At 41.2% G+C, this 17,881-nt stretch overlaps 1 protein-coding gene across 1 annotated transcript in view; it reads left to right on the top strand.

Annotated features, from left to right (window-relative positions):
• Positions 1-17,881, top strand: part of PLCXD3 (phosphatidylinositol specific phospholipase C X domain containing 3) — a 175,817-nt gene that overhangs the window by 111,104 nt on the left and 46,832 nt on the right. Inside the window, exon 2 of the mRNA XM_059417057.1 lies at positions 3,132-3,840. Within this exon, the coding sequence (XP_059273040.1) occupies positions 3,132-3,840 (709 nt within the window). The remainder of the gene's footprint in view (positions 1-3,131; positions 3,841-17,881) is intronic.

Genomic DNA, 17,881 nt, shown 5'->3' with positions numbered 1-17,881 from the left:
AAATGAACTTGGTTATTATGGGTTCAAAGTGGGAGTGGCCAGCTCTTCTCGGAGTGGAGAAGGCAAATCAAACCTAAAATTGAGAGGCTAAGTTTAGAATCAGGGTAGCAGCATTAAGTATCAAGTCCAGGGTAAGGTTTGGGGCTATAGACAAGAAAAAGTAAGAGGTGAGGAGTCCAGGAATACTGAACCAGTGTAGATGCAAAATATTAGACCAGATAAGGCAGAAAGGTTGTGGAGGCAGCCAAAAACGAAGAAATAACGCTTAACACTCTTGTGGTCAGGGCTCTCTGATTTTAAAGAACCAGGGTGGGGCCAGGCTTTTCTTCTGTTACTGAAAGTCCTAAAATACTAAAATACTATTATATTTTTGTTTTATATTCAAACAAATAGAAAATTTTATGGTTTAGTGAAAGTGTTGAAATTACTATTCCAAATGAAATCAAAAGCCATGAAGATACTCCTTTTTTGGCCAACATTAAATTACGTATTTTATCCCCAAATGCAAAGATAGTGTTTTGTATTGATTGAAGATTTAATTCTTCCCTCCAAGTAATGCTTGCATCTGGTGCCTCATTCTGCACCAAATGCTGGACATGGACCTCAGAGTCTTCTAGCTTAGAACAAATATTAGTGGGGGCACCAATGGTTTCTACCGACAGCTGTTTCTAATTTTTCTTTTAACATTGTCTTATTTTGATCTTATATTTTCCTGAAATGTCAATAGATAATTTAACTAGAGACTAATGTCTTTCATAGGATTTTCAAAATTGGTGAATTTCCTAGGTTTTGTTTTGTTTTCCAATTTGCCATATAGCCACATGTCAGAACAGTGAAACTAAAGTCATACTGAAAATAAAGAGTCATTTATTTCTGGAAAAAGAAACCTAGTCATATTTAGTTCCCTTTCTGCTTTCTTCCAGTCATGTCTTCTACTAGGTGATGGAGGTAGACAATTGTTTTCATCCACCTTTTTTTTTTTTTATGTGCTTGGAAATTAACTTCTGTGTTTTCTTTTAATTTTGTAAATTAGCTCTTATTTTGAAGGTTTATTTATTCATTTGTACCTATTTTAATCCTAGAACATTTGATTATAGCTCTTCTTAAACTCTCCTTTTTCTTTCTTTCTTTAAACCTATTTTCTCTGTATATTGATCCACAGTACAGTTTGTTTAGCTTTTTCATTTATATTAGCAATTGGCTGAACAGCAACTAATAAATCGATATGCAACAATTTATATCCCTGCTAAAATTTGCCAATGCCAGATCCCAACTGCCAGTTCTGCTTATTCAGAAAATGCTGACATTTTCTCCCCATACCATGTACTAAAGATAAATAGATCAGATAGTACCAGATTAAATTAAACATGGCATTTCTGTATTTTCGGGTTACTTTGCATTGTTTTAAAAAATCTAATAATTCTGAGGAGTTAGCTGTTCCAAATCTTAAAGGTTATCATTTTTAAGGTATTAAAGTATTTTTCAAAACATTTTCTCTAACAACTTACAGAGGTGTCTGCAGTTCATATTCTTGTGTTTCCTCTTGGCTGTTTAATGTTCGACATAGACAGGTAGATGTACATAGAGAGATAGAAATTGATGTCGATATGGAATATAGACAAAAATAAATATTGCACCACTGTAGGGGGGGATGGCTTCAAATAGCTTATCAGGCAAAGGCTCTGAGGTGATGGATGCTAAAGGGAAAGGGGTGTGTGTGTGTGTGTGTGTGTGTGTGTGTGTGTTGACTGGGAGGAATGTAGGAACCAGAACCAGGTGTGTGTTTTTTCATTTCGAGAGATCTAAATCGGGAGTAAGACAACACGGTCTGAGGAAGCCTGAGTAACAGATGGGGAATGATGATATCTGCCCTTACTAATGTGAGAAAAATTTAGGATACATTAATTTCATTTTACCTGTTCAGTAGGTTGTGCCTAAGAATTAAAGGAGACTTTAAAAAATAAAATTAAAACTTGAAATAATTTTTCTTCACAGGTCCAACAGTATTTTAAATGGCCTTCTATATTTACTGGCAAATCATGTACATTTGTTGCTACATTTCTGGAGTTCTGGTATTTGTAAAAGCCAAAAAAAAAAAATAATCATAATTAAATAGGCTGACCTCGTTCTTTCTAGAAGAAATTCTTCCAAATTTGGAAGCCAACTCCAAAGAGAGCTTTCACTGTTGAGAGGAAATATTTGTAAAGAAAATAGTCTGACAGTTAATTTTTTAATGCTGTTCGTTTTGTTAACCTCTAAGAAAAATTGTTTATTCAATATGTGAAAAGTGATTGCCTCATCTGAGTTCATAATTGCTCAAATGCAGGGTCAGGAGTGATGTTGAATATATCAACATCGTACTGTCTGTGCTCTTGCTTATTTCTCCCTTCTCTATAGGGACCTCTTGTGCTTTCCAGAGAATATGAGGTAGCAATTCATATGTTGATCAAGTGCCCATTCATTGAAACAAGTTATCTACCAGTTATCTACCGTTAAAATCAACTCAAAATGGTGGGAGAGGGGGGTGGGCACCTGGGTGGCTCAGTGGGTTAAGCCTCTGCCTTCGGCCGTGATCTCAGGGTCCTAGGATCCAGCCCTACATTAGGATCTCTGCTCGGCAGGGAACTTGCTTCCCCCCTCTCTCTGCTGCCTCTCTATCTACTTATGATTCCCCCCCCATCAAGTAAATAAATAAATAAATAAAATCTTTAAAAAAATTTTTTTAAAAATGTGGAGGGAGAGGACAAGATAGTAGACAAAGTATTTGGGAACCAGTGAATCCCCATAAATCCCACGTTATAAATGGTCACTTATGCCACCTGTATGGAAAGACAATCCTAATGCGTACACTAAATTCTTTGTTTACAGAAGTAGAAGGTGATCATTTTTATTCATAATATTGATCAGAAGGAATTTGAACATCATGTTATAATCAGATCTGTTGATGTGCTATGCATGCTATATAGACTATAAAAAGGACCCTCCCAAGACCCGAGACCGAACTAAGCAAATATTGTTTATTATTTCCTTTCATTCATTTAAGGGAGAGAGATGGATTTTGCAAGAGGGAAAGAAGTTGGGAAGAACAAAGGACTGAACTATAACCACATTATGCCTTGTTATTTTTCTAGGATCTCACGATTCCTTCAGCTTCTACATTGACGAAGCCTCACCAGTAGGGCCTGAACAGCCAGAAACCGTCCAGAATTTTGTTTCTGTGTTTGGAACTGTAGCCAAAAAGCTGATGCGGAAATGGTTAGCCACTCAAACAATGAACTTTACTGGTCAACTAGGAGCTGGGATCCGTTATTTCGATCTTCGAATTTCCACCAAGCCCAGAGACCCCGACAATGAACTCTACTTTGCTCATGGCTTGTTCAGTGCCAAAGTCAATGAAGGCCTTGAGGAGATTAATGCATTCCTCACAGATCACCATAAGGAGGTGGTATTCTTGGACTTCAACCATTTTTATGGGATGCAGAAATATCACCATGAAAAACTGGTCCAAATGCTGAAAGACATCTATGGAAACAAGATGTGCCCAGCGATTTTTGCCCAGGAAGTTAGTCTGAAGTACCTGTGGGAGAAAGACTATCAAGTGCTGGTCTTCTACCACAGTCCGGTGGCTCTGGAAGTGCCCTTTCTCTGGCCGGGGCAGATGATGCCAGCACCCTGGGCCAACACCACAGACCCGGAAAAACTGATCCAGTTTCTTCAGGCATCCATCACGGAGAGAAGAAAGAAGGGCTCGTTTTTTATATCTCAGGTGGTGCTGACCCCCAAAGCTAGCACTGTGGTCAAAGGAGTGGCCAGTGGCCTCAGAGAGACTATCACAGAAAGGTAAGTGTCCCTCACATATAAGAGGAAAAGCTTAAGGAATTTAACACACATTCTTAAAGCCGGTAACTGACAGAGCTAAAATTTATACTCATGTGTATTATTAGTTTTCTAGGGTTGCCACACAACATAGCACAAACTGGGTGGCTTAAAACAGGAGAAACTTGCTGTCTCCCCAGTTTCAGAGACTAAAAGTCTGAAATCAAGGTGTCAGTCAGCAAGGCCCACTCCTTCTGATGGCTTTGAGGTAGAATCTTTTCCATGCCTTCCCTTGAACTCTGGTGATGGTTGACAATCCTTGGTGTTCCTTAGCTTGTAGGTAGATTCATTATTCCTGTATCTTCACAGGGTATTCTCCCCATGTGTGTCTGTTTCGTCTTCTTATAAGTCCAGTCATATTGCATTAGGGCCCACTCTAATGATATCATCTTACTATGTCTGCCGACACCCTACTTCCAAATGGGCCATAGTAATGGGTACAGGGGATTAAGACTTCAACTTCATTTTTTTCTAGGACCCAGAACAACACGTAACACCATGCATCTTGACTCCATGTCCAGTTATCTTTTCATAGCGCTCCTTTTCACATTTGTATAGCACTTTATTACAAAGCCTTTTCTCTCCCGCTCACAGACTCTTTTTATATATCTAATTCCATTTGATCTGCACAGAAAACCTGGGAAGTTGTCTTACAGATAAAAACTGAGGTTCAGAGATGTGAAATGTTTTGCTTGAGGCCAGTTGGACAATGAATGAGGAAACAAGGTGCAAATTCCATTCTTCTCACTCTCTGTTCTAGCCCTTGCTCTATACCAGAAGCAAGGATCATTCTCCAGAGTATGGATATTTCATTTGTCAAGCCCAACCACATATGTTGGAGTGGTGATTACTTGTAACTGTACAATGTGAGCAATCACCAAAGATCTCTAGCTCTTTCCCATGAGTGTGATACAACGTGCAGAATTGCACATATCATTTATTCTTTGGAGTTCAAGTACTAAACAATGCAAGTATTGTCTGAAGGTAAAATGTAATTCTGATCAGACTTTTATCTTTAACTTTAGTTGATATTTTGAATTGGGGTAAGGAGATAGAGGATGGATATTTTGCTCCAGGTCTTTGTAGGGAAGACAGGAGATGGGGGGGGCGGTTAGGAGGTGAAATGATATGGATGGCCTCGAAGTATGGCACATAGAGTAGGGAATGGTAGATGAAGCTTTCAGTGGAGCAGGAGCACATTTGCAAGAAAGCATTGAGCCAGGCTAAAATAAAGATCTCATCCTGTGAACAATAGGGAGGTAGATAATGGCATTTAATGTCATAGTGACTTGACCCGATCTACATTTTAGATAGATAACTGGTGTAGCATGGAGGCAGAGGACTGGAGAGAGTGGACAGTGAGGAGGTGCTTAGCACTGTTTTGGCATGGTGATGCAAGCTACACTGAGGAAGGGAGAAACCCCAGAAGGGGATGGTATGCCACAACAAAAATTAGGATTCTGTGATGACAATTTGGCTATGAGGTATGATGGGAGAAAAGAGTTAGGGATAAAGTTTTTCTTGAGAAGTAGAACAAGTGATGCAGACTTTTACAGAATCAGGAGACAAAGACACAGGGATTTAAGGGAGGAGCTGGGGAGGCTTCCGTTAGAGTTATGTATACAATATGAGCCCTTTCTGCTTCCGCATTACATCATTTTCCATAAAGTGATGGATTTGATTGTCTCATGTGGCTTGTCCACGTCCCTGTAGAACCGGAGACATGAAATTCACTTCTTGCTCAATTTCCACAATGATTTTTAGGCTTTATTGAGAATTTGAGGCAACAGGGTAGATTTTATAATTATGATAATACAGATAATTTAAAATTGCATTTTAGAATTGTCTGTAAGTACAAATATTCTGGCCTGGGATATCTCACCCCAGAGACATGTGTATGACTTGAACCCCATCCTTGGGTCTCACGGCTGAAACTTCTCTTCCACTTGTCTTTTCTCATCTCTTTTCTTCCCCTACCCTGACATTGTCTTGGAGATGCCACACTCTAGATTATTTTTCCAAATTATTCACCTCTCTTCTGGCCCTAAGTCTCCGCTAGTCCCATCAGAGTGTTCATCAAACCAAAAAGGTTTTCTATTTAACAACATACCTTCTATGAAAGTTCATGTTTTGGTAAATAACAACTTACCACCTCTCTTACACCCTTAAAAATGAGGGAGTTATATACATATAAGAATTTGCTGTTCTCGACCATACCACGGAGGCCCCAGATCTTGAGGAATTCCTGAGGACTTACTAGAGGTGGGGAAGAGGCAAGAGGGGTCTGAGACTCAGCCAACTCCAATATCCCTTATTCTCACTACATCTTTAATGAAGGAAGCTTCATTTCTAAAATTTTACACGTTGGTCATGAAAGGAGTCTTCCCATAGCCCTTCCAGCTTTACCTTCTGTTGCCTGATTCTATATTTAGGAGAACACTTTTCCCTATATTATGCCTGCTTTGCATTTGGCCAAGAACCATACCCTGATTTTACCTGTGTAGGGAATAGCCTTTGGGTAGTCAAGAAGAAAAATCTACTCAAGGAATAGATGACTTTCATTTTTCTCCCTGTGGTGTTTCATGCAGCTAGGTCTCTGCAAGTTATAACTTGAACTGCTCTTTGGTTACTTATGCTATAGCACAGGGTTAGTGAAGCAGGATTTGTGGGAAAAAGATCAAACAAAGTACTGAAAATTATATATCTACAAAACTGTCTCAAAATATTCACAATCTTTAGCATATAAAAGGCACTAACAAGCATTTTAGTGAAGAATCCTATTTAAATTGAACTAATGCAATGTTGTGCAGGCACTTAATTTTTTTTTTCCAGATAGCACTTATTAACAGCCCACGGAATTCATTTTGAAAAACTGTTCTGAGGCATCTGCTCTAATTCAGAACTTTTCACTTGCCACTGGCTTACTTCTCTGGCGGAGTAGAGCTCTGTCATTGAAAGGAGGAAAGAAGTGGAGGGTGGGGAGGATGGTGGGAAGAAAAAAATCTAATAAATTGAAATGAAGACCCTATAGATAGTTTTTTTCTTCTCTCTAGGATTATGCAAATTACCTGCAAACAGTTTGCAAATGTATCTGAACCTGGCCAGGGTGAACAGAATTTGCCTCAGAAGTACTAGAAAGACCTCCTTGTAAACAAATTACATTGCCTGTATCCTGCATATGATATATGTGTGAAACTCACATTTTGTTTTGATTTAATTTGACATATTTCAGCCGTCTGCGAGGGTGATAGGAAAAGGTCATTGTCTGTCCGTGGATAGTGCCTGGCAAAGGTAATTTACTTACCTCTGAAAGAGTCAGTGAAAGAACACTTGATTCTCCAGGGACATATTGCTTCTCTTTCCTCATCAAGTGATAAAGCCCACAAAGACAACTTTCTGCCATTTTCCTCTTGCTATTGTGCACAAATAGGCGCATTCAGAAAGTCCTCTGTTAACACCGAAAGATGTAATGAGACTCTCTTTTGCCACCAAAGAAGTTACTAGGTGATTTTAAGACCTTCCTGGGGCTTAAGTATTTTCATCTGCAAAATTTGGAGTTTGCTCTAGACTATCTCCAAGATACTTTCCAGTTCTAAAACCCTACAATCCTAAGATCCTTCATTGGACTAGTTTCCCTATCACTTTATTATTGTGCCTAATTTGGGGGCTAACAAAACTCTAAGCACATGCATTTAGACAACAGTGGGTGGTTTTCAGGGAAACTGAAGTCAGCCCGCATTCAGGTAGTGTGGCTTTCAATCCGGCCACTGGTTCCAAATACTGCAAATGCATTTTCCACATTTTAGCAATGCCAAAAGACACAGATTTTAATTTCTTAAAGACCTATTTTTAATTTATTTTTCAAACACCAGCTTTTGCACCTCACCCCCACGGAATTCACACATTCTTAAAAAGAAGGTGTGCAACTTGAGTCAAGTCCTTCCCTAATTTGTTGAGGTTTATTAAATTATAGGTTTTGTTCGTTAAAAAAAAAAAAAAAAAAGTCAGTTAGACCACCTGTCAGAATATTCAAGAAGCAATACGTCTTGAGAAGTAAATTGATACTGAATTAATTTAGACAATGTTTAAACGGGCCAACAATTTAGATGATGATGATAATGGTTGGTGATCATCTGTTTTAAGAGTTCCACATCTGCTTACTACTGTGCCAACTGCCCTGACCATTATCTCTTATTATCATAGTCATTGCCTTGAGGATAGGATAGAATTTTCAGGATATAATTGATTGTTGGTTGGTTGTTAATAAGTATCCGTGTGACCCAACTGAGAAAATAAAGGCGACTATGTTTGTTGAGTCCACATCATGTCCCAGGCAAAGTGCTACATGCTTTCCACGAATTGTATCCATTCAGTCTTTCTTCCAACAAGGTAGGTATTATTAGATACATTAGAGATGAAAAACTGATCCTCAGAAATGTCTAGTACCTTGCTCAAAATTCCCATATTAGTTTGACAAAGCCAGCTCATTATTTGGGTTTATTTGACTCCAAGTTCTATGCTTCCTCCTGCAAACTAGGTAAAATCCACATTTCTTAACAGTGGTATGTGTAATATGTTATCTGTCATCTTGGAAGGCAGAGTCAAGTCCAGGGGTTTGGGAAGGTCAAGTGGGCCACAGCTGGGATGGCCGTCATTATGATTTTGAAGTGTTTGGCTTTTCCTCAAGAAAGCATACCCAGGTAGAATGCTGTCGTGGGGGATCATGGGAGCCACACCACCAAATAACAGAAAGGAAAGGAAATTAAAGATGACTTGGCTTAATCCTCATTGCCTTGTGCCCTTGCCTGGTGCCTCATTGCCTTGTGCCAATTTGACTGTTTGCACTGAGTAAGGAAATTGAGGCCAGAGGAATGCTAAATGATTGCCCAAGTAATAGAGGCAACTGGCAGCAAAGATGGGATTAAATCCAGGTCTCTTGGCTTAAGAGGCAGAATTCTGTCCTCGACACCCCAGGGAGGGATGAAGACAGAGGATGGGCAGGAAGACTGGAGAGGACCAGAGAACATCAGGCTGCAGGCATCAACACAGAAGGGCAAGCTGGCTCTCAGTCTGCACTGTATGAAATGTAACAAGGTGCCCTGGAACCTTGCCTTGAGAGGTCAGAGGTTAGGTCTGCAGATGGGCCATGGATTTTGTGCAGAGCTGGCCTTTCCTGGGCTCTTTCTGCCTTATGACCACAATAAATTCTAATATTTCCATGTAAAGGGCTCACAACCACAACTCACACAACACTTCTGCTGTCCAGTTCACCCTCTCACTGCTGGCACCCACCAGGGTGGGGCTGATCCCTGGCAAGTTGTTCACCTGCAGCACCAGTCCTCTAGGAATTTTAGGAAACTCACAAAAGGTGGAGACTCCAAATGGTTCAAAGACAGCTCAGGGTGACAGGAGAGAGCACCAGTCTCCATGAGGAGTGGCTTTCTGGCTCTGCCCGCCCTGGGGCCATGCCCCCAAATAGGTCAGTGCACCCATGGAACAGCTGATCAAGGATTAGTCTGTTCAGTAAAAGAGAGAGCTGCCTCCCTGGGCTACGTATGCTTGCAGAGAAAGAATATCAAGGCGAGTATGGAAGATCCGTATTAGAATAATCCCCATTTGTAAGATGCTTTCATCATAAGATTTCATTTCTTCAACATGTACTTATGGGAGGTGACATTTATTCAACAGGTTTTATTCTCAATTTGCAATTTAAGAAACTGAAGGTCAAAAGTGCTAAATAATTTGTTCAGGTGAGACTTGAACCAGTGCTAGGATCAACTCAAAATCTAGGTCCTTTGAACCAGTAGAAGGAGGAGTCGGGCTTGTAAATCAGAAGGAAGCATCCGGAAAGCAAGCCTCTTGGCCAAGGGGCCATAGTTATGGAGAGTTTATTCAAGTTACTTAACATATAAGGTAGTATTAGTTTGCAGAGTAGAATTTAGTGATTCATCACTTACACATAAACATCCAGCGCTCATCCCAAGTGAATGCCCATCCCCACCTCTCTCCCCTCCAGCAACCCTCGGGTTGTTCTCTCTAGTGAAGAGTCTTACGGTTTGCCTCCCTCTCTGTTTTTATCTTATTTTATTTTTCCTTCCCTTCCCTTATGGTCACCTGTTTTGTTTGTTAAATTCCAAGTATGAGTGAGGTCCTCTGTTTGACTCTCCCTGACTTATTTCACTTAGCATAACACACTCTTGCTCCATCTGGGGTCGTTGCAAATGGCACGATCTCATTCTTTTTGGATGGCTGAGTAATACTCCATTGTATGCAGACACCCATCTTTATCCATTCATCAGTCGATGGACCCTGGGGCTCTCTCTGTAGTTTGGCTGCCATGGTGGACACTGCTGCTGGATGGGCACGTGCTCCCCCAATGTTTATGGCAGCGCTATCAGAATTTTACGTTTCTAACAGACTCCAGGTGAGCCCTTCTTTGAGTAGCAAACTGCACCTCAGCCATCCCCCGCGAGACATAAACTTGGCTTTAGGAAACCTGGAAAGAGTTAAGCCCGAGATGTATCCGTCCTTTTCCAACACCAGGTTCCGGTAGGTCTTCCTTAAATCTTTGCCATGACCTCACTACCCACAGACCACGCCAGATCTGTTCTGTCACTAAAGTAGAGCTGCTCAGCACTGATTTCCCGAAAACCAGTCCTCTGCTCTTCTCTCTCATGCATCATCTCTTATGAAAGGATGTCTCATGTCACTTATCTCCGTCCTTGGTTGATGGTGCTGCAGGAACACGGACAAGTCTTAGGGGAGGGAGCCTTCCTTCCCTTGGGCTCAGAAGCACATTCCTTTGCAAAAAGCCTTAGCAACTCTGAGGCTTGGTGTCTCCCACCAAACCCAATGAACATTACAGCACTTTGCAACCCCGTGGACTCCCCAGTCCTGCTTTCAAACAGTAAAAAAGAAGATTCTCTAACAACTTCCAACCATGAAGCCATGTGACTCACAAGTGACTTCAGCCTGGGTCCTGCTGAGGTATGACAAGAGGGAGGGCTGTCTGTAACTCTCTCTGTTTCCCAACTTTTGACCTAAGAACTTTTAAAGCAAGAGCTCTCTCTTGTCTTCATTCTGCTGGTGTTGAATGATTGAAGTACAGGTGAATACAGGCAGGAACCTTTCATTATCCGTGTCAGGAAAGTCAAAGATGAGAGCGATGTCCAGCTGTTGGGAAGTCAGATGTTCATTCAGCGACTGGTGAAGATTGTGTGTGTGTGTGTGTGTGTGTGTGTGTGTATGAGAGAGAGAGAGAGAGGAAGGAAGGGAGGGTGTACATGTCCAGGGGTGTGTGTGTGTGAGAGAGAGAGAGAGAGGAAGTGTGTGTAAGGGGCAAGGGAAGGAAAATACATATAGTTTTCTTAAAAGCATGGCGTAGAATAGAGGTTCACCCACTTCAATCTCTCTGGATATCCGTTTTCTTACGGGGAATTGCTGGGCAGATTGAGTTTAACATCTGAAAAGGAACGAACAAAGGGTGTGGCTGGAACTCCCGAAGAGCTGAGAGCAGATGGGTTGGTGGTGGGCAGATGAAGACAGAGAGGCCCGCAGCAGGGTGTTTAGTCAACTGGGTTGTGGCACAATAATCTGGGGACCTCAGCCAGCGACTGAGGGGGCAGGGAGGCTTGTCTGGGATTTGGAATGAGCTGTAAAAGGTCCTGTCAGTAGACACGCCAGTAAGTGGTGTCTGACTCGAGAAGTGAGGCGGACCAGATGTGGACGGCACCGGCCCCATCCTGGGGTACGAGGAGGAGGACTTCAGGCCTTTTCTCCCCTTTCGGCCGTGTGCCTGCAGGGCTCCTGACGTGGAGGGCAAGTCCATCCTGCTGAAAGCTCATCCAAGGGGACCAGCTCCACTCTAGGGAGACCTTTCCTAAAACTGAGGGAAGAGGAAGTATTGCCAAATCCTTAGACATAGTTACGCAGTTGACCGTGCTGAGCTTACTTGTTGCCGCAAAGAACACACACCACTGGGAAGCATGAGTCATCCCTGTGTGAGAGTGCTGTTAGGAGGGACTTGTAAGCCCTATAGAATGGGGGCTTAGGCTGACTGACTTGGGCGAAAGTTTAAGGAAACAAGGTTCTCTCTAGATTGGATGCTGTCCGAAAGCGAGGTTGATTCTGTAAATGGGTACCTCCATAAGTCTTACCTATAGGGTTAGAGAGGATAAATTATAATCGGTAAAGGAGAAGCGGCCTCATTTATTTCAGTGTGGGGAGGTAGAGAGGTAGATGTTTGGTTACTTTGGGGGTGATCTTGCTTCTGTGCTTAGACAAAATTACAAAGTATCCTTTTTTATCTCACTGTCTCACTATCCCAGATAATGTTGTCTGAGGCTGGTGTTCTGGGAGGTGGTTCATGTCGGAAAGGAGAATAATGGGCCAGCTTCCTGATGTCAGGGGTTGCTTTTAAGTTTCTTTTCACCCTTTCCAGTGCAAAGCAAGGAAGAAATATCACTTATTTCCATTTGCTTTGAAAGCCTCTGGTGTGAAATCGGCTTTCCCTGTGCTTTTCCGTTGTGTTGTTTTTCTCAGGGAAACCAACGAGACCCTGTCTATTCAGAAGCCCAGGCCATTTTGATAATGAAGCCAATCCAAGAGTTTGGTGATGCCCTAGCCCAGGGTTTGTCTGCTGAAAACACGAACCCTCTGCATTGAGCCCCACCTCCAGCCAGCTGGCTACTCTTTCCCCGTAGTCTTAAGTTTCTGCCTATCTCACTGGGCAAGGGTTGGAATCCCAGTTGGTGAGCATCAAAAGGGTTGGGGGTGAGAAAGAAATGTGAGAACACGGCGTTTTAAAAAGGGAATTGCTGATCCTTTAATATTTGTGAACATGCCAACTTCCCCAAATTTCACAATTTATTCAGGGCAGGAAGAAACAGGAGGTGAGAGTCAACTGTTACATTTACAGTTGAATTGTTTTCTTGCCCTTTTTGGGGGGCAAGGGGAGGCATATTAGTCTTGGCCTTGTTTGAATGGGTGCCCCTGAAGGCTCATTTGTGCTGGCTGTACTTGGTAGACCCAGCTTTGCATGACTGAGCTACTCATTAGCAAGGGTGACTCTGGCAAGTACCAATACTTCTCTAAGTGAGGGGCATCAGCTAATCCTCTCTGTCAAGGGGTGAAAGGAAGAGGGGTTGCTCTACCCGTACCCCACCTAGCAAAATTCTTACATAAAGCTCAAATAGCTGATTGATACCACTCTAGGCATTGACATTGCAGCGTTTAATTTATCACATTCAGTTAATAAAATATTTTCTTCCATAATATTTTCAACAGAACAACAACAATTTAAAAAGCAGAAAATACAACATTTTCTCAGATGATCTGGCTGTGGCATTTCGGAAGAAAATACTACCTCCAACACTACAGACACTAACACTTGGCTTCACGGTAGAGAGCACAAATCTCCCAGCTCTTGATCTGTATGTCTGGGATTATAGCCTCGCTCATTAACTTATTTTAAAGTAGTAAAAATCATTAGACAAGGAAAGATAGAAACTTGCTTGTCATAATCAAATTTTTTTTTTCGGAAATCACAAGTATAGCTTGCATTTTTGCTTTAAAATATTCCTTCCTGCCACCCCCTCATCACTTATTTCCCTGTGGTCTCAGCTGTTAAAAGAGAAGAAGCTTACCAGTTGTTTCTGGAGCCGTGACATCGTTTCGTGCAGGAGTGGTACGCGGCAGCGAGACTGTAATGTGTGATTTCATTAGCGAATGCTAAAAGCACGGGCTGCCCTTTGGAAATGTATGGGAGATTTAGCCAACATAAAACTCACCGTGTCGCTGCCTCCTATGTGAATACTAAGCAGAAAAGCTATTGCCAGTATGACTTAACTAAGGTTCGAAAATGAACCCGTTGGGAGAATAACTAACAAAATAATGAGTTACATATGAGTGCACATTTTCCGGATTTTTTGATTCATCTTTGAAGAGTTGAATTTAGACAGCCTGTTTCTCCAGATACAATTCTTGTAAGAAGTAGCTTGTAGTGAATCGATTGTAGGGAATTTGGTTAGATCACTCAGTCTAAGTTCCGTCTGTTAACAGATACCATATGCGAATTTGGGGGAGATGTGATGAATCTATGGCTAAAAAGTATCCTGGAAACTTAGCTTTATTCCTGTCTTGGTTTTACATTTACTGGCCAGCAGTTGAAGGTTTATTTAGTGAATTTGACTCATTGCCATTCACAAGCAGAGCAGACTGAAGAATATTATACCTTTGGACACACACACCTCATTCATTGCCACGGTGTGCCTACACTTTACCCATGTGTCTAAGCAGCCCCCAAAGAGGATATGGCCAAGGACTCTTGTATCTGGTAATGACTGAGAGACTCCTTAATGCCATGAACATGGATGGGGACATTTTGATGTCTCCATGACATGGGCCATGGAAAGAAATGCTTATTCAGTGGTCCGCCATTTTCTGTTCCAACTAGCATGAGGTAGCCAGATTTAGATTGAAAAGGTGGTGTGTGTGTGTGTGTGTGTGTGTGTGTGTGTGTGTGTGTGTTTTGAAGGGATAAGAAAGAAGTAATGAGAATAAGTAGAAATGTACTTGTTTCTCAGGACCTGTGAGAGTACATTCTTTTATTCCTTCTCCATGAGGAGAGAAGAGTTTCGCATGCAGTGTGTCCTTATCTTTCAATGGAGGGTAGAGGAAGTGCTCAAATACCCAAATGTGGTATTCTCTCACCTAATTCCAAGATTGTTCTGGAGCATGCATTTACATTCTTTTAGCTTGCTCTAGACCTGATATTTTCTTTAGTGTTGTTCTTGAGGTATTTCTCTGGCAATTTCATTGTGAAATTTTTTTTTCCTGACCCCCTGTGGTCTCAGCTGTTAAAAGAGAAGAAGCTTACCAGTTGTTTCTGGAGCCGTGACATCGTTTCGTGCAGGAGTGGTACGCGGCAGCGAGACTGTAATGTGTGATTTCATTAGGGAATGCTAAAAGCACGGGCTGCGCTTTGGAAATGTATGGGAGATTTGGCCAACATAAAACTCACCGTGTCGCTGCCTCCTATTATTATATTTGTGATATTTTGAGGTTTTTCTCTGTCTATGACTCTTGCTAAAAATTCAAATAGAACTTAGATATGGTGGCTAGAGATAAGGAAGAAAATATTGTATTCCATTTGGTGAATAGGACGTTTTTCATGCTATGGGTTTGGAGAATTTTAATTTCTACTTTTCAAGGTGGACCAAGGTAGTCTTTCCCAGAGTTCAAGAACCCGTCAAGTCTTTGAATCGGCCAGTCACTCAACCAACATGAACATAGGAAGACCATGCTGTGGACTCAGAGTTCAAGTAGGAGAGGCATAGTGCAGTGTCTTGTAAAATATTGCCTCCTAATCCTTAGGTTACAGGCAATCTTTTCAGAATTTGAAATCTATGTAAGAAACAGAAGTAGAGAATGGTACATGATAGAATTTGCAACTGAGTACTAACACTTTGACCAGTAGGTAAGTTATCGGATATCTCAGCACAATAATACATTAGTGTTTCCTGCCCTTTTCCTTTCCTCAAACCATTGTAATGATGTGCTCAAATACCAAAAGTATATCTATTTTCTTTATTTAAATGTGATCTACTTTTGTGGTTCTCCAATCATTGACCATTGCTAAGATGCTAAGAAGCATCTTTTCTAAGGTAGAAAATTCTGTTCGGTTTTGGGAACATTTCCAGACAATAAGGTTCAGACTAGACCAACCTGTGAGAGCTCCATGACGATCTGAAACACCCAGCCAAGGACACTGAATGCTTTGTGTGTTTATTGGTGTTGTTAGTGATGGCTGTTTTTGAGAGAAGGGAAAACAAAAGCACTATGTGAGAGGATTTCCTTTGGACCACAAAGTTCAGCAAGTCCCCAGAGGAAGCTTGGTAACAACCTATTACATATCTTATTGTAAAAATTGGAAGTAGAAAAATACGCCTTTAGGCTTGACACTCTGTCCTGCTCACTGTATGTGCCAAGATCTATTCCTTTGTTATCAGAAGTATGTATCAATGGAGAACGTGCCCTCATTTATTGAATTAACTTGACAAGGGAGCCACCTTTGGGACTGACTTCCGAAAGACAGCTGAGAAGCAACTTTTGACAACTATGGTTGTTGGTCTTTGCACTATTTTTTCCTCTCTTCCTTCTCAGTTTTGCAGTGAAAAGGGACAATTTTATAGCAACTTGGCAAAACGGTAGTGCAGGAAGTCCCAGCTGTTCTTGCCTCAGCTGCCTGCGAGATCTAATAACATAGGGTGGGAATAGCACATCTCCCAGAAGAGCGTGCACATTTTAGGTTGCTTTAATTTCCCTGCCAATTAGACATTTAAGATGCCAAATGTATCTCCAGGCAACCTCTGTGACAATTTAGTACCCTTTGGTAAAGGAGCCTAAGGCAAAGAAAGATTTTCAAGTGGCAAGTAGCAGGAAAAATATTTACTCTTTCATCACCAAAGGAAAGGGCATGTACGTACCCCATGGAAACAGGAGGACACAGGGATATTAACTACTGAAGGATGTTAAAGAGCCTGGGAGGCAGAAATCTCGGCTAAGAGCAGGATTTCTTAGCTCAGCAGAACTGACATTTTAGACAACACAGTTCTCTGCGGTGAGGAAGTATCCTGTGCATTGTACCATGTTTGGAAGCACCCCCAGCCTCTGCCACAGGACTCCAGTAACACCTTGCCCCCCAGTCACAGCAGTCCAGAATGTCTCCAGATATTGCCAAATACCACCCCACCATATGTGTGTGTGTGTGTGTGTGTGTATGTGTGTAATTCCTCTAGTAGAAAATCAGTGGCCTAGAATGTAGATCCTGTGAAGGTATTTTTCCTGGAGCTCCATTCCTTTCCTTGTTCAACAAATGATACCAACTGCTCAGGGATTAGGGAAACATACAATATTTAGTTATATGGCTTGTGGGGTTTTTTTTTTGTCTAATTGAACATGCCAAAATTTATACATTTTCAGTTTCTGCTGCCTTCAGATTAGTCACCTGGGACTTTACTTATCCATCTATGTGATACTGAAGCACTTTCAAGACTAGTTTTAGTGGGGAAAATCTTCATCTTTTCAGGGTGAACAACTTTTAGTTGTTTTTAGGTTGTTTTGAAACAACCTAAACACAGGGTCAAGTTTAGTAAATAAGGTGGGTGGGCAAAGCTGATGAAATCCAAGCCAAAATTCAAGTGGTACAATAATGAGATTGATTTTTCTTCTGTGCCTCATGAAGATACTCTGAAGGCAATTTCAATAGAGGAGTTATAAAAAGATTTTGAGTCATCCTACCATTGATGGGATAAGTGAATAATCATCTCCACAGGTAACAATTCTGAATGATGGCTCACTTTCAGCTTGTAAGTTTTGGGGTGTGTGTTATAAAAAGAACATCCCACGTCTTTAGAGACATACCTCATAGAATAAAGTAGTATAAGAGAAAATATTCTTGATTCTTGAGAATAATGTCTATCTTTAAATATATTTATCATTATTTGTATTATGTTGATTGAACTATAGATCATTGCAGAACATTTACTGAGTCTGTGCTAAGTGCCTGACTTCAGAACGACTAAGATACAGTCCCTCGTGCTCAAGGAGAGTTACTTTCTAGTGGGGAGACATATTCATGAACAGTTTATTTCAACATAGTGTGGTAAGTGCTAAGATAAACCAGAAGCAGATGTTTACTGGTTTCTGAATCCAGCACTGTCATTTACTAACTAATTATGTAAGCTGGAAGAAGTCAATTTCATCTGCCTTCAGGTTCCTGATCTTGTAAAGTAAAGACATTGACCAGGCTTTGTCCCCTCGTCTGGCATCAGTACTCTAATTCGACAGTAACAGTGACAATTTCCAAGGGCATACCTATTACAGTGTTTTTAGGGGAAATCTAATCATATGGTGTCTAAACTCTAACCTTTAGTTTCAGATAAATTATTACCAAAACGGGAAGAAATGCCCAATTAGATGTTCATGAACACCAACTCTTGAGAGA

This window comes from Mustela nigripes, chromosome 12, assembly GCF_022355385.1.
Source record: "Mustela nigripes isolate SB6536 chromosome 12, MUSNIG.SB6536, whole genome shotgun sequence".
NCBI lineage: Eukaryota > Metazoa > Chordata > Mammalia > Carnivora > Mustelidae > Mustela > Mustela nigripes.
Note: the sequence above shows the minus strand (reverse complement) of the source record. Positions and strands in the feature narration are given on the sequence as shown.